At 33.1% G+C, this 21,940-nt stretch overlaps 4 protein-coding genes across 5 annotated transcripts; 3 read left to right on the top strand and 1 right to left on the bottom strand.

Annotated features, from left to right (window-relative positions):
- The first annotated feature begins 299 nt into the window (after nt 1–299).
- Nucleotides 300–2,098, top strand: LOC103495255 (uncharacterized protein At4g06744-like). Its single transcript, XM_008456750.3, has 2 exons — nt 300–1,228; nt 1,376–2,098. The coding sequence occupies exons 1-2, from the start codon at nt 408–410 to the stop codon at nt 1,950–1,952; spliced, it is 1,398 nt and encodes a 465-aa protein (XP_008454972.2). The 5' UTR covers nt 300–407; the 3' UTR covers nt 1,953–2,098.
- A 1,627-nt stretch (nt 2,099–3,725) lies between these two features.
- LOC103495256 (uncharacterized protein At4g06744-like) lies at nt 3,726–5,802 on the top strand. Its single transcript, XM_017046203.2, has 2 exons — nt 3,726–4,725; nt 4,928–5,802. The coding sequence occupies exons 1-2, from the start codon at nt 3,764–3,766 to the stop codon at nt 5,523–5,525; spliced, it is 1,560 nt and encodes a 519-aa protein (XP_016901692.2). The 5' UTR covers nt 3,726–3,763; the 3' UTR covers nt 5,526–5,802.
- A 3,456-nt stretch (nt 5,803–9,258) lies between these two features.
- Nucleotides 9,259–10,580, bottom strand: LOC103495257 (protein IRX15-LIKE-like). The gene has a single exon (XM_008456752.3). It carries the CDS (start codon nt 10,467–10,469, stop codon nt 9,507–9,509), a length of 963 nt encoding a protein of 320 aa, XP_008454974.1. The 5' UTR covers nt 10,470–10,580; the 3' UTR covers nt 9,259–9,506.
- Nucleotides 10,581–15,129: 4,549 nt separating this feature from the next.
- LOC127148895 (uncharacterized) lies at nt 15,130–18,381 on the top strand. Of its 2 annotated transcripts, XM_051083315.1 has the most exons (4): nt 15,130–15,417; nt 15,721–16,669; nt 16,897–17,678; nt 17,846–18,381. In XM_051083315.1, exons 2-4 carry the CDS (start codon nt 15,733–15,735, stop codon nt 18,269–18,271), a joined length of 2,145 nt encoding a protein of 714 aa, XP_050939272.1. In that variant the 5' UTR covers nt 15,130–15,417; nt 15,721–15,732; the 3' UTR covers nt 18,272–18,381. The 2 variants fall into 2 exon arrangements, with proteins under 2 accessions (XP_050939272.1, XP_050939273.1); XM_051083316.1 differs by lacking the exon at nt 15,130–15,417 and having other exon boundaries at nt 15,571–16,669.
- The last annotated feature ends 3,559 nt before the right edge of the window (nt 18,382–21,940 follow it).

The following is a 21,940-nucleotide window of genomic DNA, read 5'->3' as shown; positions in this document are numbered from 1 at the left end:
ACTTTCTCTTTTTAGTCACTTCTACCCAAAAATTACCACTAACAATCATAAAGAAATTTCACCATCTAACAAAAATTCTTAGCTCAAAATGCATGTACCAAAAAATTAGAGAACCAATCAAGATACTCACATCCAACCCCTTACACTTTAGAGAACCAATCAAGATATAGATCAAAAACTAATAAACCCCACCAAAAAAAGTGGAATAATATACAACCAAACTAAACTTGTCCTATTCTCTTATACATCATATCTATATATAAATACTGAATCACAAATTTTCCTTTCAATTTGACTTTTCAAAATAGTCTTCTGTCTTCTTCCTTCTTTTTCTTTCTATATAGTTTCCATGTTCATATAATATAATAATTGTACACACAAACACATATTTGCATAACGGCCCATGAATGAAAATGGCCACAACCTCTGCCTTTGCAATTTTATCCATCTTTAATCTCCTCCTCTTCTCCACATTTGCTGCTGTCGCTCTCGATATCGGTATCGGCATCGGCATTGGCGGCAATGGAAAGACCCCTCCGCCGTCGGAATCCCCTGATTGCAACACTCCTCCTCCTCCACCACCACCACCACCACCACCTCCTCCTCCTCCTCCACCGCTGCCAAAGCCGCCAAAAAAGCAACCACCACCGACCTCCCCAAAAAATCCTCCAAAGAAACCCCCGGCGCTGCGATTTGAGAGCGAGAGAATTAAAATTGCGTATTATGTGATAAAAAACTACAAAAGTAGAATCGAGAATGACCCATTGCAGATTAAGAAAACATGGGTTGGGACAAACGTTTGTAATTACACAGGATTCAGTTGTGAAGTAGTTCCCAATTACGGAAAACAGAGAGGGGTTTCGGGCCTTAGCTTCAACAATTTCAATTTCAGTGGCCGAAGATTGAGCCTGGATGGGCTGGTGGAAAAGCTGCCGGATCTCACATTCTTCCATGCGAATTCAAACTTCTTCTTCTCCACCATCCCCAAACTCATCTCCACCGTCAACTTCTTTTACGAGCTCGATCTTAGCAATAACAACTTTACAGGGCCGTTCCCGAGTGAAGTACTGGGCGCCGTTAATCTGACCTTCTTGGACATCCGGTTCAATCAATATTACGGTCCGATTCGATCAGAGTTGTTTGACATGGATATTATCACCGCCATCTTTCTCAACAACAATAAGTTTAATCAGGACATTCCTGCCAACCTCGGCAACACCCCTGCTCGGTACCACATTTCCTCGAACTTTTTACTTTTTCCTTCTCAAACCTAATATTTAGGGGAATTACAAAAACAACAACTTTATTGAGTAGATATTCTGAGTAGCATTTAGGTTTAAAATGATTTCCATGATTAATGAGTCATTTTGCGTAGGTACCTAACGTTCACGAGCAACGAGTTCACCGGCCCAATCCCAAAAAGCATCGGAATCGGAAAAACAAAGAAGAACCTAATCGAAGTTCTGTTCTCCGACAACAAGCTTTCCGGCTGCTTACCCATGGAGATCGGTCTCTTAGAGAACACCGTTCTCTTCAACGCAAGCAAAAACTCCCTCACCGGCCCAATCCCATACTCCTTTTGCTGCTTAACCAAAATGCAGATTCTCAATTTCTCCGACAACAACTTATACGGCGCCGTGCCTGAGGACGTCTGTAAATTACCCAACCTCCAGAGATTCAACCTTCGCAACAATTTCTTTACCCAAGTCGGCCCCATCTGCCGGAGCTTGATCTGGAAGGACGTCCTAGACGTTTCTGGAAACTGCATTTTGGGTCTGCCGAAACAGAGGCCGGAGAAGGAATGTACGTACTTCTTTAGCAAACCTCATTCTTGTCCTGATGACAAGTCCATGAAGATCATTCCTTGTAAGGCTACGGATTACCGGCCCCATCCACCACCACCGAGGAAGCTGACGGAGATGAGAACTTATGCCGCTCTTATTCCTAATTGATTTTATGTCTATTAGTATCATTAAAGTTTGCAATATGAAGCTGTATTATCAATTCCTAAGATTAAGATTTGTGTACTAAGTAAAATGCTCCAACTCTTTCTCATGATTGAATCGTATATATTAAGAAAGGGTTAGTTATTTGGTAAGATTTAAGGTAGAAATTATTTGTTGTGTTTTTGTTTTGAAGTGTTGAATAATTAGGATGTCATGTCAAAGAACACCAAAAGGATGGGGGAGTCAACTTGCATGCATTTGCACATGGCAATGGCATCGCTTAGTGACAAAAGCACTTTGGCAAAGTTAATAATTTTTGTTACTACTTGTTTTGTATTGGAGTAATCCATCTTAAATTCCTTTCTTTTAGGTTTCTTTTTTCTTTTTCTAATTCTTTAAAGGGTTGAAAAAAAAACATATCCACTTAATCCTATATATGATTGTCTATTTGTGTTTGAAGATTCAACATACCTATTTCTTTCATGAATCCACTCAATAACTTAACATAATATTGAAATTATCTCCAAAATTATCTCCAATATATCATAACTATTATATATTTATTGTAATTTGTGGGTGTGGAATATCAATATAGTTTTCGATGTCGATTTGAGGTCTTTTGAATTTTACAATAACCTCTTGAAGAAGAGTCGGACTATCAAATAATTATGTTTTAATGTTTTCATATGAATGCATCATATTCAACTTATAATTTTAGATTTTAAAATCTTTTTCGACTATCTCGAAATATTTTAAAAATCATATGAGAGTGGATAAAAATGTATGGTCTATTCTATTTCAATGAAAATATCTAAAAGATAAAAGAGTGATAACAATCCAAAATCCATCTTGCTTTTAAATAATAAAAACTTCCATACATATGATAAAATATCATCATCTATTTATATTTACCTATAATAAACTACAACAATCTAAGTACTATCAATATCTAACATCATAGAGAGACATGTAAATTTAATTATGTTAGTTCATTTGGATTAAGTATTAAAAGTCGATACATAGATTTATGATATTAAGAAACGATGATTTAAGATTTACGATTGAGTATTAGAACCTTGACTTCTTTTTAACTCCACTTCTAGAAATCGTTGGAGCTTCAAATGAAAGTATTATAATGGCTTTCCTCCAAGCCCAATGATGGGTAGATCAAAGTTGACATTCATACTTACATTCTCAAATTGGAAAATCACAAACAAATTTACACTCCCTTTGGATTGAAAAAGAAAAGTTGTTTGGAATGAGAAAGATTCAACTTTTATCTATGAATGAATCTGCACATTAATTTTGGTCAAACTTTAGTAGGACTTATATACTTACACTCAAATATATCCCAATGGAAAATAAATAGTGGAAATGTACTTTTATAGTTATTGAAATTTTATAACAGAAATGAAAACCATGAAAATGGATTGTCTTTGTTGGTAAAAGCATTAAATGCCAATTTTCTGAAAATATGGACCTATCAGTATCAACTTTGGATATTTCTTGTACTCTTAATTTAAGAAAAAAAAATAAGAAAATTTGACATTTGTTATCACATATATAAATAGTTTATAATAAGGTAGTGGAAAATTTGGATGGTGAGTTTTGATGAGTTAAGTTTGAATGTAGAAAATTAAATTAGTTTATGGAATTGTTCTATAATGCATTTATGGTTCATAAATTTGACTTTTCAACATATAATTTTGTTTTTTTTTTATATATATAATTAATTAATTTTTCATTATGGTTTATTCTATATAATAATTTGGATGGCATTTTAGGACCGACGATGTCTTGAGAAAATAAAAGTTTGCATGGGAAGGGCAGAGGAAAACATGGCCAAGCCCTCACCTTTTGCCTTACTATTTCTCTCTTCTATTCTCTCTCTCTTTACTTTCTTCTCCACCGCCACCCCCCTCCTACACTCATCATCCTCTACTGATCCTCAAGTTAAACATACCGACACTTTCTTTTTCTACTTTTGGCATTCTCCTCCACCTCCTCCACCTTCACCTCCACCTCCACTTCCTCCTCCCCCTCCACCTCCAATACTTCCTCCTCCCCCTCCACCTCCAATTCCTCCTCCACCTCCGCCTCCACATCCTCCTCCTCCTCCTCCACCTTTCTGTGCCACACCGTCACCACCACCCCCACGTCCACCACCTCCACCTCCACCGCCTCCACCGCCTCCGCCACCACCTCCACCGCCACCGCCACCACCGCCACCCCCTCCGCCTCGGCCGCGGCCGCCATCGCGACTTAAAATTGCATTTAATACAATACAAAAGTTCCTACCAAGAGTCGAGGTTGACCCGAAAAAAAAGTTAAAGACATGGAAAGGGCCAGACGTTTGCAAATACGAAGGGATTGGGTGTGATAAAGTACCGGATTTGAATACCAAAGCAGCGTCGGGAGTAAGCCTCAACGGCTACGGATGGAGTGGTTCTAAGCTGACTCTAAATGGGTTCATCGACCAGCTGCCGGATATCGCTTACTTCCATGCAAACTCCAACAACTTCACAGGCACCATCCCTGAACTCATCTCTGATCTCAGATTCTTCTACGAGCTTGACCTTAGCAACAACAAATTCTCCGGCGACTTTCCAAAACAAGTCCTTGGCGCTACAAAACTCACGTTCTTGGATATAAGGTTCAACACTTTCTCCGGTCCAGTGCCGGAGAAACTGTTTGATATGGACATTCTCACGGCTATCTTCCTTAATAACAATAAGTTTAACCACTACATTCCGGCTAACCTCGGCAACACCCCTGCTAGGTATGTGAGGCTTACTATATAAATATATATACATAATTTACACTTTTTAATTAATATATAACAGATCAGAGACAGTAAAAATACTTCCACACTTCCAATTTTCAATTCATATCAAGTGTAATATAATTATCAGGAAATATGATATGCAGATTCATTTAATATTAACCAAGGAAACTAGTAATTATCTGTTTTCTTCCAAAAGGTACCTAACGTTCACAAGCAACGAGTTCACCGGCCCCATCCCGAAAAGCATCGGAATCGGAAAAACAAAGAAGAACCTAATCGAAGTCCTGTTCTCCAACAACAAGCTCTCCGGCTGCTTACCGATGGAGATCGGTCTCTTAGAGAACACCATACTGTTCGACGCAAGTAACAACTCTCTTACCGGCCCAATCCCATATTCCTTTGCTTGCTTAGCCAAAATACAGCTTCTCAATTTCGCGGACAACACCTTATATGGCGCCGTGCCGGAGGGTGTGTGCAAGTTACCAAACATCCAAAACTTGACCCTCCGCAACAACTTCATCACCCAAGTCGGCCCCGTCTGCCGGAGCTTGATCTCGAAGAAAGTTCTAGACGTTTCAGGAAACTGCATTTTGGGTCTGCCGGAACAGAGATCGGAAGAGGAATGTACTCATTTCTTCACTCATGTTGAGCTGTGTCCTGATGAGAAGTCAATGAAGTACATTCCTTGTAAAGGGAGTTGGTATTTGAATGAAGATCCCGCCGACGTACTCCGTCGGCCGGCCAGGAAAGTGACGGAGATGAGAACTTACGCAGCTCTTTCCCCAGTACATTAAATTTCGCATTCAATGTGATGTTTATTTTTCTCTTCTTTTCTGTGTGTTTATTATTATTAGCTATTTGGTCCACAAATTAATCATATAGTTTTATATATATATATATATATATATATCATCATCATCATCATCATCAAGATGCTATGGAAAATAAAGAGATTTGAGGTTGAGATTGAGATTGGTAATTGTGAAAATGTATGTATGCATTATGCAATAGATGATTTTTATTTGTATTGAAATCTAATCAATAATGTATAACACTCACAAGCTTGGCTCCTATTTTTACCCCATTTTTCTTTAATTATAATTTAGTTTGATTTTTTTTAAAAGAGTTGTTTGAAAACTAAATACATTTTTGTTTTCAATCTCTTATATATACTTTGCTATCACCTTTTCGTATATCTTCATGTGAAAACTGAGTAATAAAGTGTGGACATGCATCCACATGCACTGCTTTGTAACAAGCATTCATAAAGTTTGATAGCTAACTTTAACACTCATAACTATTTATTTATTTTTCTCATTACATTTCAATATCCAACCACAATTATTTTTTTCTAACATTACGTGGGATCATCAAATGAGATATTCTTCGATCAATTGAGCTATGATTCAAGATTGAAACGATACTACATCATCTATGTTGACAATTACGAGATCTATATGAAAACTCTCGAGATGAACATCATTCTCTAAGTAACAATCATTTCATTCTAGTCTCTTTTCAAATTAGTATGGACCGTTTCAATATTCATTGTGCTAATTTTAAGGATTAGGTAGCTGAACATCAATGTTTTTGTTTTAGTGTCTTTGATAAATGATGATACATATATCAATGATGTAGACACCAAATATAATGAATGTGGGAGTTGTAGACAAAAGTAGCTAGTTAATTAGTTTGGTTGAAATAAATATGCCCTCCTCTTTGTGTCAAATGCATCAATCTTATTATATATATATATATATATATATATATTGCTAAATGTCTTGTCCATACAACTATATACTTGATGAAATTAAAATTAATTAATGTGCAAAACCATGCCATGTTTCTTCAATATGAGATGGACCACAAACTATGAGAAATGGTTTCAAAATTGTTACTATTTTTTTAAAGTTATTAACTAGAAAGCGAAATTAAGATCTAGATACCGTCACAACGTATCAATCACATGCATCGTAGAAGTCTAAACTTTCACCAAATATCATTCTTGAAACTTTAATAAAATGTCAAAATTATTTGTAGTGTTTTGACCAAAAGTCTTTTTAGGTCGTTTTGACATTATTTTATATATTTAGTATTAGTAAAGGTCAAAATTGATTGATGGTAAACTTACGATGTCACTCACTAAATATGAAATTAAAGGGTTTAAATGACATCATATAACAAGAATATGTTAGATTTATTTTAAATATAATAATATTATTAACGTAGTCCAATTGCATTATATGTTTTTTATCTCTTTCGTTCGGGCCTATCATTTTATCAGACCCATTAGGTTAAAAGATAATGTCCTAAATGGAATTGATCCTCTCTAGGTAGTTTATTCTTGCCATCAAGAAACTTAAGTCCTAAAGGAAGGCAAGTGAGACAAACACAATTTCTCAGGAAGATTATTCATAGATCAAGGTATGTTGTTCTTTAACTAAATTCAATTTGTGAAATTATCTAGTTCGAAGATCTTGACAATTATTGTTATATACAATGTTATGATTTTATTGTATAATCATGAACTACAGATGTTTAACATTTTATATATTGTTTAAAGGTTCACGTATGTGCTCAACACTAAGTTGAAATCTAATAAATCTACTAATTATTAAATTTAAATATGTCAATTCTATTAGACAAAAAATTGAGAGTTGAAAGATTTGTCTATCATTTTGGTTTTTTTTTCTTTTTTCAATATATGGCTTAAAGTCGTGATAAATGGAGAATGAAGTTGGGCTTGGGCTTGGGCTTGGGCTTTGATTTCCATATTTGTAAGCACACTCTCTTTTCAATATAGTTTCTAAAGTTTTCTTCCATAGAAGAGTCCATATCTTATCATAACTTATAATCAATAATAATAATAATGGATGAAACTAGAAATATACTAAAGAGAGAATCTAAAAATAGATTGCAATAATTTATCAGAATCTAATCCAATATAATATTGATAGCTAAGGGACTTTGAAATAAAGTTGAAGAATTAGCATAGGACTTTTAAAAGTGTTAACAACCAGAATTAAACAAATATAAAGTTTTCCTTTTTAAATTTTCTAGAGAATATAATCAAACCACTTTGGTTTTAAAAAAAAAATGAAGTGATAGAGAATGATTCATGGAATATGTTAGGTTGGTTTGGTAAAGATACTTTCCAAAAATCTAAAAATTAAGAATAAAAAAATTGGAACAAAATATGATTTTGGATGGAATTGTTATTAATAAAAATCATGCTTATAATTTATTTAATGAGAAGGGATGGAATAAATTTAGCTTCTTTAATCTTACTATAATTATTATTACTATTAATCAAAAAAAATATTTATAAATATAACAAACATCCAAAGATTTCTATTATTGTTGGAATTTAAAATTATACTATGTTTGGTAAATATTTTCGTTCATTTTCATGTGTTTAAAAACAATTTTGATTTGAATATAAGTTAAACTATTTATTCCCATGAAATTATTTTCATCTTTAAAAAAAAAAAAAAAAAAAAAGAGAAAAGACAATATTATAAGGAAAATTATCAAAGATGAAAAATTGAATAAAATATTTATAAAATATAACAAAATTTCATATTTTAGACAACGATATACTTCTATTAATCGTATTAATAAAGAATAATAGAAGTCTATCAATGTCTATCATTGATAAAATTTAAAATTTTACTGATGTATAATCGTGGACCCCAGAAATTCAAAGTAGTATCATATATACGATTTTGCCCAAAATTAGTCTATTTTTGTCGATAACTTACTTTATATATTATTTTTAACAATATTTTTTAAAAATACATTATTAAAAATAAATGTCTGTATCATTTAAAATTAAAAAAAAAAGGAAAAGGTAAAATTAGAATTAAAAGAGCGGTCCAGTTGAAGGTGAACCGTTGATTCAAATAAAAACGTGAATGCCCTTAACAACGGATTCTTTTATAATTCTGTCACCGACACCTCTCTCTTTCTCCGTACGCTTTTTCTTCTCAAATTTCCGAACTATTATCACCACCACGTGAATTTAATTCTCCATCCACCAATAACACACTCCCACGTGTACTTCCCGACATATCACCAAGCGCGTTCTCTTTTCCCGAACTTCGATCGCGTTACATATAATAATTTTCTTGATGTTCGGAATTTATTTTAAAAAGAAGAAACTGTTCCCTCCCATCACCGACACCTACCCCCATCCCCAAATTTCTTATCATAACCCCCTTCCTTGTCCTTCTAATTTCTCTTTTGTCCCCTCCTCCTTTCTTTTCTTTTCACTAACTCAATTTTGAATAATAAAAAAGACGGAAATTCGTTTTCGTTTTAATAATCAAAATATTATAAACAAAAGTTTTGTTCTTTCTCATTTCATCTTTTCAATGAAACCAATGTGGAGTAAGAGATTAAGCCTAAAAAGGAACTCATGGCTATCTATTCAATTTTTGTTTACTATAATTGTGGGCACGCTCGATTTTATGCCACCGGAAGAGAAAGTAATTTTCATTTCTTTGTTGAATGATGACAAGAAAAAAGTGATAAACAGTTAAAGAAAGCAACGAATTTGTTTGCTTTCATATATATATATATATATATATATATACATTTTGCTCGCACTTTCTCGGAAACCAAACACATACATAAGAAAAAGAACATTCCGATTACCTAAAACTTAATACATCCATCACACATCAGTATGATACTAACGAAAAAGACAAAACTATTAAGATTTTACAAAACTATAATCACAAACCCACATGGTAATAATCAAACAATCAAAAAGGTTACGACGAACCAGAAGAAGAATTCTTACAGAATCTACCGCCGGCTCTTTCGATTACCTTCTCCACCACAAAATGTCCCAAGGAATCCACCGATTCCGCCAAATTTTCCCGGCAAAGAAACTCCTCGCTGTAAATCCTCTCAACCTCCCGCCCCATTTCGTGAACGAACACATGGGTTTTCGAATTCCGTTTCCCACATTTACTTCTCGCCAAAACTCCCGCCGTGAAGATCGCCGACATCCTTCCCGGCGATCCCGCATTGTACCCACGAGGCCCATCCACCAGAATCACATCCCATGGGACTTGGTAAATGTGGTTAGGCAAATCGTTGATGCCCAGTTTGCATTCGGAGAAGAGGAGATTCTGAACGGGTTTACATTCGTTATCTACTTGTGATTTGGCCTGAAATAGAAGCTCTTTCATCTCGCTTACTTTTGTTGTGTATTGGACATCGTACGCTTCTGTTCCCGGGTTCGATTGCTCGAATTTAGATACCTGGAATTCGTTTTCGTCGAGGAAGACGGTGGCACCGCCGTGGTTGAGGGCGCGCCAGAGGAGGGATTCGTGGGTTAAGCCGAAGATTAAGAAATTACAAGCTGGAGCGCAAGGGGAGAGCGCGGCCGCAATGGAGGAAAGCTCGGCGGTGGACATGTGGGGTTTGGTGGAGTTAGTGTCGGCGGCGGCGTAGTGAAGGAGGGCAGAGGAAATGGAATGTGGGAGGGCGGTGGAGGCGGCGACGTTGGGACCATGTCCGGCAAGGGAGCGGCGGGAGGCGGTGGAAGTGGAGAAGGTAGAGTTAATGAGGGTGAGAGTGAAGGCGAGAGTGAAGAAGGTGAGGAAGGAGAAGAGCCAACGGCGAGGGGAGAGAGTGGGTGCTCCGGTAGCGGGGGTGGAAGTGGGGAGGGGTTGTTTGTGGATGGAAGGGTGGAGGAGGATGAGCTTGGCGTTGGCGGTGGATTTCATGGCGTTGGGAAGAGAGAAATGGGAAATGGGACGGAGAAGAGAAGTTTCTATTTGTAATTTGAAGGACTTTGGGAGTGAGGTAGGAGACGAGTGGAATTCACGAAGGTCAAGGTGACGCGTGAGGTGACCATGCGTTTTTCTCTATAAATTTATTATTATTTTTCCGGTACGAATTTGAAGACAATAATTCATTAAATAAATCATTTTTTCTTTTTCTTTTTTATATATATATATATTAAATTATACAATTAATTTTTTCACATGGAAAATATTTTTTCATTACTATATTGTTTCTTACAAAAAATAAAATTAAATATCCAATCTTTGCTAAAAGTAAAAAAAAAAAAAAAATGTAGTGCCATTGGAAAAAGAAAATAATTAGTTATGTACCCATTAATCTTTTTGGTCAATAAACACTTAATTAGATGGAAATATTAGATTTTTATGAAATTAAAACTATAAAACTATAAAACATAGAAATACAAAATAAATAAGCTACAAAAAGTGGTCGTGAAAATGAATGTGAAATTTAAAGATATGTCCATTATGGCATGATGTTGATTCATGAGATGATGAACATTTTTTTGATTGCATTTTCTTTCAAATATAATCTCTGATTTGACAACCAAATCACTGTTAGAATCAAACTTTACTAACTAAGAATGTGTTATTTTGGTTTCTAAAATTAATTTTGTTTTTTTTTTTATTATTAATATTGAACATGCCACCAACAAACAATTTTTTAAATAATATTCGATAATAAGTCATTGTCATTAATTGCCACCCCACTTATTTATTTACCCATCCAAAATTTTAAATATGTATTTTAAAAACATATATATTGTGTAATTTCAAACACCTTTATTATTAATTAAAAAATTGGCAACTTGGAGTACAAAAGTAAATGAAAGTAATAATATTCCAATTTCAATAAAAGTTTAAAGTTACTCTTTACGTAAAACATCTCAACATTTTTAAAATTTTAAAGATATTCTTAACACAAAGTACACAATTTAATGATACTTAGTATAATTTAATCTAAAAGTTATGAACAATTACTTTATTATCAAAATTAAAATTACTCTAATTTTATCAAAATATTATGTATTCAAATTAATTTTAAAAAATTTCACACACATCTCTTGAAAAGAATAAATTAGAGTGAGAAAAAAGAAAAAGAAAAGAATCAATAAGCGGAAAATTAGCAAGAAATTGTGGTAGAAGTCAAAAAAGGACAAACCGGAATGGAGGGAGCAGTTTAAGGTAGGAGGGTACTACCGGAAATTCACTTTTCAAAATTTACTTTTTTGACTCTCAAAATACCGATTTGACCTTCCCTGTCCTTTTTATCTCCATCTCCCTCTTTGTTTTTATGCTTTTAAGAAGTTTATACTTTCAATAACTTTTCATTCCCTTCCTTGTTTCAAAATTTAAATTTTTTCTAGATGTTGATTGCTTATCTAAGCACATATTGATTTTCCAATATGGGTTGAAATCAGATAATTACAAAGATAAAATACTTAAAAGAACAGTGAAATTTGAATATTGTTGACGTAATGGTGATGGGGATCCTGGAAGTACTTTGTAGGATATATATGGATTCTTTCTACACATTTACATGATCTACAAAGGACTTGACTTGTTCCTAACCATTTCATTTGGATGATGAGGAATGTGCATGGTTGCTTATTTAAATCCTTGTACCAATCCAAGTTGTGGAACAAGTTAGGAAGCTAAAAGGTTTAATTTGGATTTGTAAATGACAAATCATAAAGAAATTAATTCACTTGAATATCGTTTTTGAACTTTAACTAAGAATCTTGAGACTAAATTAGGAAGAAGTAAGACAAATGTCAAAGGCACCGAACAACTACACAAAACCGGAGTGCAATCATTGTTGAATAGATAACTTGACCAAATATTGACAACTTAAAAAGAAACTAAACCAACATATAAAAAGGTATATATAATGAGATTGAGAGATATGGACTCCGCATTTAGCGGCCGCACAAAATATCTCAATCTTATTAACTAATTAAACGCATCCAATTTTTCCAACACACTCACATTTCCTCCTCCTATTCTTCTTCTTCTTATTATTACACATTAATTTTGTTTCTTTTAGGTTATTTATGGCTTTAATATTAGGGATAATTGTATAATTAGGGTTCTTTTGAAAAGAAAAATTAGTTTGAGAAATATAGTTATTTTCTTGGATTTATTGTGGTGTGTCTCTTCCCTAAGTTTTTTTTTTAATTTTTTCTTATTAGTAATGTATTTCTTCTTTCACTATCTTTTTTTTAAAAAAAAATATTTTAAATATTTCTTTTTTTTTTTATTTATATTTTAGAAATATTAAAATTAGAATTAATGCTTTATTAAAAAAAAACATTTCTGTAATTGTTTTAATTGAATTTTTCTTAAAATAATGTGTTTTATAAAACTAATGTGGGTAGAGGAAAAAAAATATGTTAACAAGATATGCTATTGAAAAAAATATATTAAAAAAATATTTGTAATCTACTGATATTAACAAAATATCTGATTTTTTTAAAATCAAATTGAAAAAAAGTTATGACAAGAATAATTCTATTGTATGGAAATTATAATATTTAATTTTTTTTAGAATCAAAATGTCTAATTTTATTGTATGGGAAGAATATCTAATTTTCTTTTAGAATCAAAATAAAAAGAGTTATGGCAACAAGAATATCATTTTGTTAATATCGATTGATTGCAAATATTTGTTTAATATATTTTTTGATAACATATTTTGTTAATATATATATATATATATATATATATATATATATTGAAAATTAGAGTTTGGAATTTAAAATTTGGAAAGATATTTAACAAGAAAATATATTTTTGAAAATTTGAATATATATATATATATATATATATATATATAATAATGAAAAAATGAAAAATGTGTGGAGTCCACATGCTACTCATTGTGAACGCAGTACACAACCTCGTCCAAACTTTCGTATTTTTTTGTCAATATTTTTCTTCCGATCCTATTTTTTATGCATCATTTAAAGAACACATTATTTTAAAAGAAAAATTCACTCCACTACGCATAATAAGAAAAATTAAAAACAAAAAGAAAAGTTAAAAGAGCAAAATTATATTGAAAAGAAAAAGAGACCGACACATTTGCAAATTCACCAACACTACTTTGCATATATACATACATACATATATATAATAATTGAGGCATGACAGTCCCAATCATTTCAAAGTTATTAATTTATCAATTAAGAAATACAAAAAAAAAGAAAAAAGAAATTAACTTTAATTATTACATTCTAATTAATTTCCGGTGGGTATATAATAATAATTAATGATGTGAATATTAATTTAAGAGTAGTAATCAATGTATGTTTTAAAGTTATAAAAGACATGGGATCTGCATAGCTTTTTAGGGCTCCATTCTTAACCTTTCATTATTATTTCATTTTAATTGCTGTAGGGAACTCCCCCACCTTACCCTCCTTCCCTTCTCTCTCTAATCACACTGCCTTTCCCTTTTTTCATCTTTTAAATGAATTAAGTAGCTACCAACCTTCCATCTATACTGTATTATCAAGTTGGAATGTATACGTTAAAAGACCGATCACACCATCTTGTAATTTAGTAGATTGGACCATGACGATGATAGAACTTAAAATTTCTTAAAAATCATTATCATTTTTGTTTTAATCAAACGAAATCATTAAAATATTTTAACTTTTCATTAAAAAAAAAGGGGGGGGGGTACTTTTTAGTTTTTAACTTAAGAAGGCAAAGCAATCACTAATCACTAAGGGGAAAAGGCAAAATTAAATTAGTGATTAGCAGGAAAATTTGTGAAAGGTGGCTGTTTAATTTGGGGTCCATTTAAGCATTGCATTTTTCCTTTTTAATTTCCTTGAGTTTGGTTAGTTAAATACTTTTTCCCTCCCTCAAACCCCAAAGTACTTTTTTTAAGACCTGAATTTGCCCAATCATTATGCTCCATTCTTGTTAGACATTAATTGCTCATTCACCTCAATCAAATATTTCTGATCAATCGTAATGAAAATTATGAATATGTGAAATTTATTGGCCAATTTTGTTAGACTACAATTAATCTGATATGGACAATTGGGCCTAGGAAAGGTAAAGACCAATAGGCCCATCGCACTGAACAACTGCGATGTGGGCTGAGACACATGTGGGAGCGCCTGGGAGCCCATTGACCCGAAGTTAATACCCATCGCGGGGCTTACACTTCCGGCGGCAATTTTTTTCTTCTTCTTTTTAATAAATTTCCATTTTATTAATATTAATCTCTATTAATTAACTGAACTTAGGATTAATTCAAAAAGAAGGTAAAATAGAGAAGAGAAATGAAAATTGAGAATTAACCAGAAACTTTGTGGATTCCAAAATTTAGATTTGGAAGAATGAGAGGTGGAAGGAGAGGATTTGTAGGGATTATGTGGAAGGAAGTCGAAAGCGCGTTCGTCACTAATAGTAAAGTCAAAAGGATTTTTCAATAATAATTTGTGGAGTTTTTGTAATGTATAACAGATTTGGTATAAAATATTAAGGATATGGCAATTTATGAAACAATTTGCAAATATAGCAAATTGATGATTTTTTTAAAATATATTCCAATTTTACCCTTGTTTTAAAAACAATCCTGGCGCGAATTTCTCCTCCTCCATTCGTCTGCGTGATTTTCTCCCTCTCCAATATATTCTCCACGATTTTCTCACTTCTTCCGCCTTACCATTCTCAAGAACGCCTTCTTCCGCACGACGCCTTCTTCCGCACGACGCCTTGTTCCGCCTCCAACGACGCCTTCGTTCGCCTCCAACGACGCCTTCTTCCGCCTCCAACCAGTCGTCATCTTCGGTCTCCAACCAGTCGTCATCTTCAGTCTCCAACCACAACTTCTTCCGCCTCCAACCATCTGGTATGTAGTCTTTCATTTTAGTTTCGTTAAATCATCTGGTATGTAGTCTTTCATTTTAGTTTCGTTAAATCTTTAGATTCTTTCTTTTTAGTATTTTAGCTTTTCTGTTTGTAATCTTGGATATAAATTCATCTTCTTGCAGAATTACATGTCTATCATTTTCATTTATTAATGATAGTGATAGACTTGTATCCTAGTGTATCACTGATAGAAGTCTATCACTAATACGCTATGATACAAGTCTATCACTGATAGACACTTTGTCTTCTAGCACTAATACACTATTTTTTGCACATTCTGCAGTAATTTGGAATTATGATTAAACTTCCCATAGTAGTGTTTCACAGTGGACAGTGGGATGATACAAATAGTTACTTGAATTACAAGACTACAGGTGTATTGGTTGATGAGATGATGTCTTTTGAAAATTTTGTGAGTTTGATATTAAGAGAAGTTCTATTTGATGCATCTCCTTCTTCAATACAACTGTCAATTTTATTGGATTATGGTATCACTAATATTCAAACTGTGGTTCAAATTCAAGAGGATAAAGATGTTACTTGGTTTCTAAGTTTAGTTAAAGGGCAAATTACAAGACATCCATTAGTTGCCCATGCTATTGCTCATGTCCCTGATATGGATTTAGAATGGTCTAGTGTTGTTGACAGTGGGATGGATAATTTGTGTTCTTTGCTGCCTTCTTCTTCCATTGATGACGATTTTCAAATTCTTACGGATATTCATGTTAGTAGCTTGTCTTCTACATTTGATTTGAAAGAAAAGGATATGTTTGCTAGCAAGGAATTACTATCAAAGTCATTTTACTACATTGCTATAAAGAACAACTTTGAGTTCAAGACTGTGAGATCAAATTCTAAATCTATTGAGTTTAAGTGCTCCCAAGATAATTGTCCATGGTATGTTCGTGCATCTCGTTACAAGGGTGGGGAATTATGGCGGCTAAGGAAGTATATTGCTAATCACAATTGCTCCATAAATGTTATTCAAACTACTCATAAACAAGCATCTGCATCACTGATTAGTGATTGTATTGGAAAAGACTTTAGTTCTTTTGATCGTTCAACTCCAAATGATATTATGATTCACATGCGTACTAAACTTGGTGTAAATGTTAGCTACTATAAAGCGTGGAGGGCAAAGGAACTTGTTATGAATTCTTTGAATGGTGAAGCAAAAGAATCTTATGCCTTGATTCCAAACTTTTTCATGAAACTAAAAGAAATTAACCCAGGTATGTTTTTATTCTTACAATTTATATATCATCAATCAAGCTTTTAATGATATGGTCTATCACTGACAAGTTCTATCAGTGATAGGCCTTATAGTAAATGAGCATATCATCAGACGACTGGTTTTATGGTGGTTTACTATAGGGTCTATCAGTGATAAACCATATCAGTGACAGACCTATAGTAAAACTGATACAGAGGGACATTTTAATAATATTTTTTATTTCAGGTTCATTCACTGCTTATGAAACTGATACAGAGGGACATTTTAAGTACTGTTTTATGGCTATTGGAGCATGCATTGAAGGATGGAAATATTGTAGGCCCAATATATCAGTTGACGGTACATTTTTGAAATCTAAATATGGTGGAACTCTTTTGACAGCCTCAACAATTGATGGTAATAATCAAATTTTCCCATTGGCCTTTAGTATTGTAGATTCTGAAAATGATGCATCATGGAGATGGTTTTTTGAGAATATAAAGAATAGTTTAGGGGATCGGGAAGATTTAGTTGTAATATCTGATCGACATTTAAGTATCCCAAAAAGTGTTCATAATGTTTTTCCAAATGCTGAATATTGCGTTTGTTTGCAACACCTTCTAAAAAGTTTGAAGTTGATATATAAGGACCCTATAATTGATAAGCTCTTCTTTAGATGTGGAAAAGCATATACAGTTGTTGATTTTGAGACTAACATGAGATGGATGGAGTCTATGTATCCTAGTATACGAGACTATCTTAGTAAGGTTAGTTTTGAAAAGTGGGCTCGAGCATATTGTACAAGGAAAAGATATCAAATGATGACTACAAACATTTCAGAAAGCTTAAATGCAGTTCTAAAAGAATCTAGAGATTTGCCCGTTGCAGCATTACTCGATTCTATCAGACAAATACTTCAAAATTGGTTTTATGATCGAAGAAAAGTTGCATGTTGTATGAGAACTGTTTTAACTAGTTGGGCTGAGGGAGAATTACGAATTCAACATCAAAACTCAAGAAGCTTCACAGTAAGTTTTTGTGTTTCAATGTTTATTTATTTAGTTAAAGGGTAATGTAACAAGACCTATCAATGATAGTCTCTATCGCTGATAGATTCTTATCAGTGATTGTTTATATCAGCGATAGATTCTATCAGGGATAAACCATATATGTTGACTAAGTTTTTTTTCTTCAGGTTAATGCTATTAATGATGTTGAATTTCAAGTGATTGATGGAAGAAAACAATTTATTGTACGGTTAGATTGCAAATCATGTACCTGTCGCGTTTGGGATCTTGATGAAATTCCATGTGCCCACGCTCTTGCTGTTCTTCGTGGGCGTAATATGAATACTTACTCTTTTGTTTCCAAGTATTTTTTGTCAAGTACTTTGATTTCAACTTATACTGGATCAGTTCGTCCGGTTGGGAACCATGCCAATTGGAAATCTATTGGGATTGAGAATAACATACTACCTCCAACTTTCAAGCGTCGAGCAGGACGACCGCGAAAACAAAGAATATTATCAATTGGCGAGAAGAAAATTCACTCAAGATGCAGCCATTGTCATCGTGCTGGTCACAATCGTAGAAATTGCAAATTTCCACCATTTTTACAGTGACGTGATATTATGTTTTCTATAATAAACTTTTAGCTTTAGCATATAGAGCATTTATTTTGTGTGTGTAGTAAATACTTTCTATTTGTTTGATTCAAACCGTTCAATAATAATCTACCTTTTTCTCAAGACTATAAAAGTAAAAGTGACTTTATTGTAAAGTCTATCACACATAGTTTCTATCAACAATAGATTTTGTAAAGTAATAATATGAAGTAATCCACTATAAAGTCTATCATAGATAGTTTCTATCAAGGATAGACTTTATTGTGTAGTCATCACCAATGATAGGAACCAATGTACAACTGAAGGAACTAGAAGGGATTTAGTTGATGAAAGGAATGGTTCAATAAATACTAATCTCAATGCAAACAAAGACAGACAAAAAACTTTTTCTTGATTAATATGGTAAAATCAACTAACAGCATATGAAGGTCCAATGTGAACTCTGTCACAAACATCCACAAAACAACTATTGCACTACAATATCTATCTACTAAATATTAAGAGATTTGCAATGTGAAGTCTACCACAAATATCAACAAAACTACTGCACTACAATATCCATCTACTTATAATTGAGAGATTTGCAAATCAAAACTAGGTGCTAGATCCCTTATTCTAGGAGAATATCTTGTTGGTTTTGGAGAATCATTCTTCTTGCCTCTTACATTCTTTTGTTCTTTCACATTCTCCAACACTTTCTTTGATGGTTTAGGTTGTCTCTTCGGCCTAGCTTTTTCAATATTCGTCGCTATTTCCATAATTTTCACTTTTGCCTTTTCTTGAACAACCTGAAAATATATAATATTGAATTAGAGTTTATCTACATATATACATTAAGTCTATCATAAAACAACAAAATGTGATTATTATAATACCTTCACTTTGTTTGATGTGTCATGCACCATTTTTGACTTATTTTCACGATGATTATCATCTTCCTCGGTTTCCTCATTATCTTCAATCTTTTGCAGATATTAATATTAGTATTGCAATGAAAAGAATTATAGAAATTGTCAATATCCTATCATTGATAGACTTTTGAATCAGAATTGAAATTTCAGAATAGTCTATCACTAATAGACTTAAATCATAGAAAGAATAGTCTATCATTGATACATTTCTACCATTGATAGACTTTTCACACACAAACATAATAGTCTTGGAAAAAATAAAAGTAAAAGAACTATTAGTAATTTTACCTCTTTCTCTTTATCAACATCAGCATCAATCATTTCTAAACTTATTGGTGGAGGAGGATTCTTTTCCAAGGGCTCTTGAGATTGTTTTTCACTTTCACATTTGTGCGAAAGTCTTTGATTTACCACTTCTGTCAGTGAAAGTAACAAACGAACAATCTCCTCTTGTCCCTTCTTCAAGCACTCTAAATCTTCTTTGTGCTGTTTTTTTAAATCTTGAATATCTTCATGTAAAGAAGATATTCTTTCTGCCATATTGCTTTCCTTCATAGCACATGCTTCTTCATCCAATTTATCATTTTCTAATTCCAAAAAATATCTGAAGTACTCAGATTTCATTTCTTCTTCTGATGCAACAATGGGGACCACAGATAGCTAAAAAACAAAATATATAATCAGTGTTAAACAAGAAAGAAACTATCACTGATATGGATCTATAACTGATAAGGATCTATCACTGATATGGATCTATCACTGATAAGGATCTATCATTGATAAGGATCTATCACTGATATGGATCTATCACTTAGTAACAACAAATTTAGAAAATACTATAAACGAAAACAAATGAAACTTACATTTTTTTCCAGAAAGATGTTATCTTCAAGATCTTGCCAATCGAGTTGTTCACTGGATTCCCAATTTAATATTCTTGGACACCCTTTCCCTATTCTTGTCACATACCCACTAGCAAGTTGAGGAAGTATTTCGTATGCCCAGTAAGCTAGAACCATAGGGAAGCCTTGTAGAAAGGCACACGCTTTAGATTCTGTTTCTAAGTTCTTAGACTTTCTTTTGGATTTCACCGCATTTTGAATGAATTGCTTTGTAAGACTGAAGCACAACCTTCCCCAAGGATAATTCCTAAACTTCTCTTTATCATCCAACATCTTTACATGTTTTAAATCCAACATATTGTGATTTTGTTTAGGAATTAAAACATTGTACAAGAAGTAAAGGTTGGCTAATTTTACTAGCTCTTCTTCATCGGTGCAGGATTTACAGTGATAGTTAAAAGCAGTCTTCAATTCTTGTCTACTAATGGAAGTGTTATTTCTAAAAAACAATTGTTTAACCATAGACTCATTTTCTTCCGTTGCATCTAAAACATCTTCTATAGGATATTCACCACAATTTAATCCTGTAATCAAACAAAAATCTCGCAGTCCAAACTCCACAATGTTACCTTCGATGTTGAAAAGAAGAACATTGTTGTCCGTTGAGACACATTGTCTTCTAATCAAGTGTGCTAATAGTTGTAAAGGTATTTTTGTCATTTTTAAATTTAACAAGTGCCCAAATGGTCCTTCTTTAAACAAGTCTAGACAACTAGGTGATAAACTTTCGATAATATGGTCAGAAGTTTGTAGATTACAGTACACAGTGATTCTTAAGGTTGACTTCCACATTTCTTTGGGAATAATTAATTGTTTTCCTTGTTTAGAGCAAAATAATTGTTACAAATATGCAACATACTAACTTAGAAACAAAACAATATATATATATATAATGGAATACCTTCTCTTTTTTTATCTTCTTTTTGCTTGATGAAGGTTCGTGTGTTGAGACTCTTTTTGCACATTTTTCATTTGGTTCGCTTTCCATAATATCTTTTTTCTTATCCATCTATTAAAATTACAACAAACACATCAACCCAATGAACTAAACATCCCCCAAACATATCAGTGATACAAACATATAATAACAATCCAACATAAACAAAGTAAAACATCCTTCAAGCTGATAGAAACATATCACTGATAGAACATAAACAACATCACATAAAAATATACACTAACACACAAACCTATACACTAAACTAAAAATATACATTAAACTAAATTATCACTGATAGACCCTAACCCTATACACTAACACACAAACCTAAAACAGATCAGCATGTTATACATTCCATCATAAACCAGTTAAACATCCTCCAAATTCATTAATCAGTGATAGAAACTTATCACTGACAGACCCTAAGCAACATAACACACAAAATCTAAATTAGACTAGAGCTTTTACTAATTTCCCAAGTCAAACAGGCTAAACATCTTCGAAGACTATCAGGGATTGAAACATATCAACGATAGACCCTAGGCAACAACAATGCCCGTTAAATGGTTATCTACTAACATCCCAATGCAAACAAACTAAATATCCCTCAAGACTATCAGTGATACAAATATATCACCGATAGACCCTAACCCTATACACTAACACACAAACCTAAAACAGATCTGCATGTTAAACATTTCAACATAAACAAGTTAAACCCTAAATCAGTGATAGAAACACATCATTGATAGACACAAACTGAAAAACACAGCGTAGAATGTAGTGCGGTGGAATAAAAACAAAATAGAAGAAAATAGTACCTGCAGCGTGGCGGAAGGAAAATAAAATAGAAGAAAGTAGTAGGCCAGAACGGCACCGGCACCGGAAAACCAAATGGAAGTAGGAAGAAAGT

The sequence above is a fragment of the Cucumis melo genome, chromosome 1 (genome assembly GCF_025177605.1).
Source record: "Cucumis melo cultivar AY chromosome 1, USDA_Cmelo_AY_1.0, whole genome shotgun sequence".
NCBI lineage: Eukaryota > Viridiplantae > Streptophyta > Magnoliopsida > Cucurbitales > Cucurbitaceae > Cucumis > Cucumis melo.
Note: the sequence above shows the minus strand (reverse complement) of the source record. Positions and strands in the feature narration are given on the sequence as shown.

Coding starts and splice junctions, on each gene's coding strand:
- LOC103495257 (XM_008456752.3), bottom strand. CDS start 10,469: ATGAAATCCACCGCCAACGCCAAGCTCATCCTCCTCCACCCTTCCATC.
- LOC103495255 (XM_008456750.3), top strand. CDS start 408: ATGAAAATGGCCACAACCTCTGCCTTTGCAATTTTATCCATCTTTAAT. Junction 1,229..1,375: donor CTCGGCAACACCCCTGCTCG/GTACCACATTTC, acceptor CATTTTGCGTAG/GTACCTAACGTTCACGAGCA.
- LOC103495256 (XM_017046203.2), top strand. CDS start 3,764: ATGGGAAGGGCAGAGGAAAACATGGCCAAGCCCTCACCTTTTGCCTTA. Junction 4,726..4,927: donor CTCGGCAACACCCCTGCTAG/GTATGTGAGGCT, acceptor TTCTTCCAAAAG/GTACCTAACGTTCACAAGCA.
- LOC127148895 (XM_051083315.1), top strand. CDS start 15,733: ATGATTAAACTTCCCATAGTAGTGTTTCACAGTGGACAGTGGGATGAT. Junction 16,670..16,896: donor ACTAAAAGAAATTAACCCAG/GTATGTTTTTAT, acceptor TTTTTATTTCAG/GTTCATTCACTGCTTATGAA. Junction 17,679..17,845: donor AAAACTCAAGAAGCTTCACA/GTAAGTTTTTGT, acceptor TTTTTTCTTCAG/GTTAATGCTATTAATGATGT.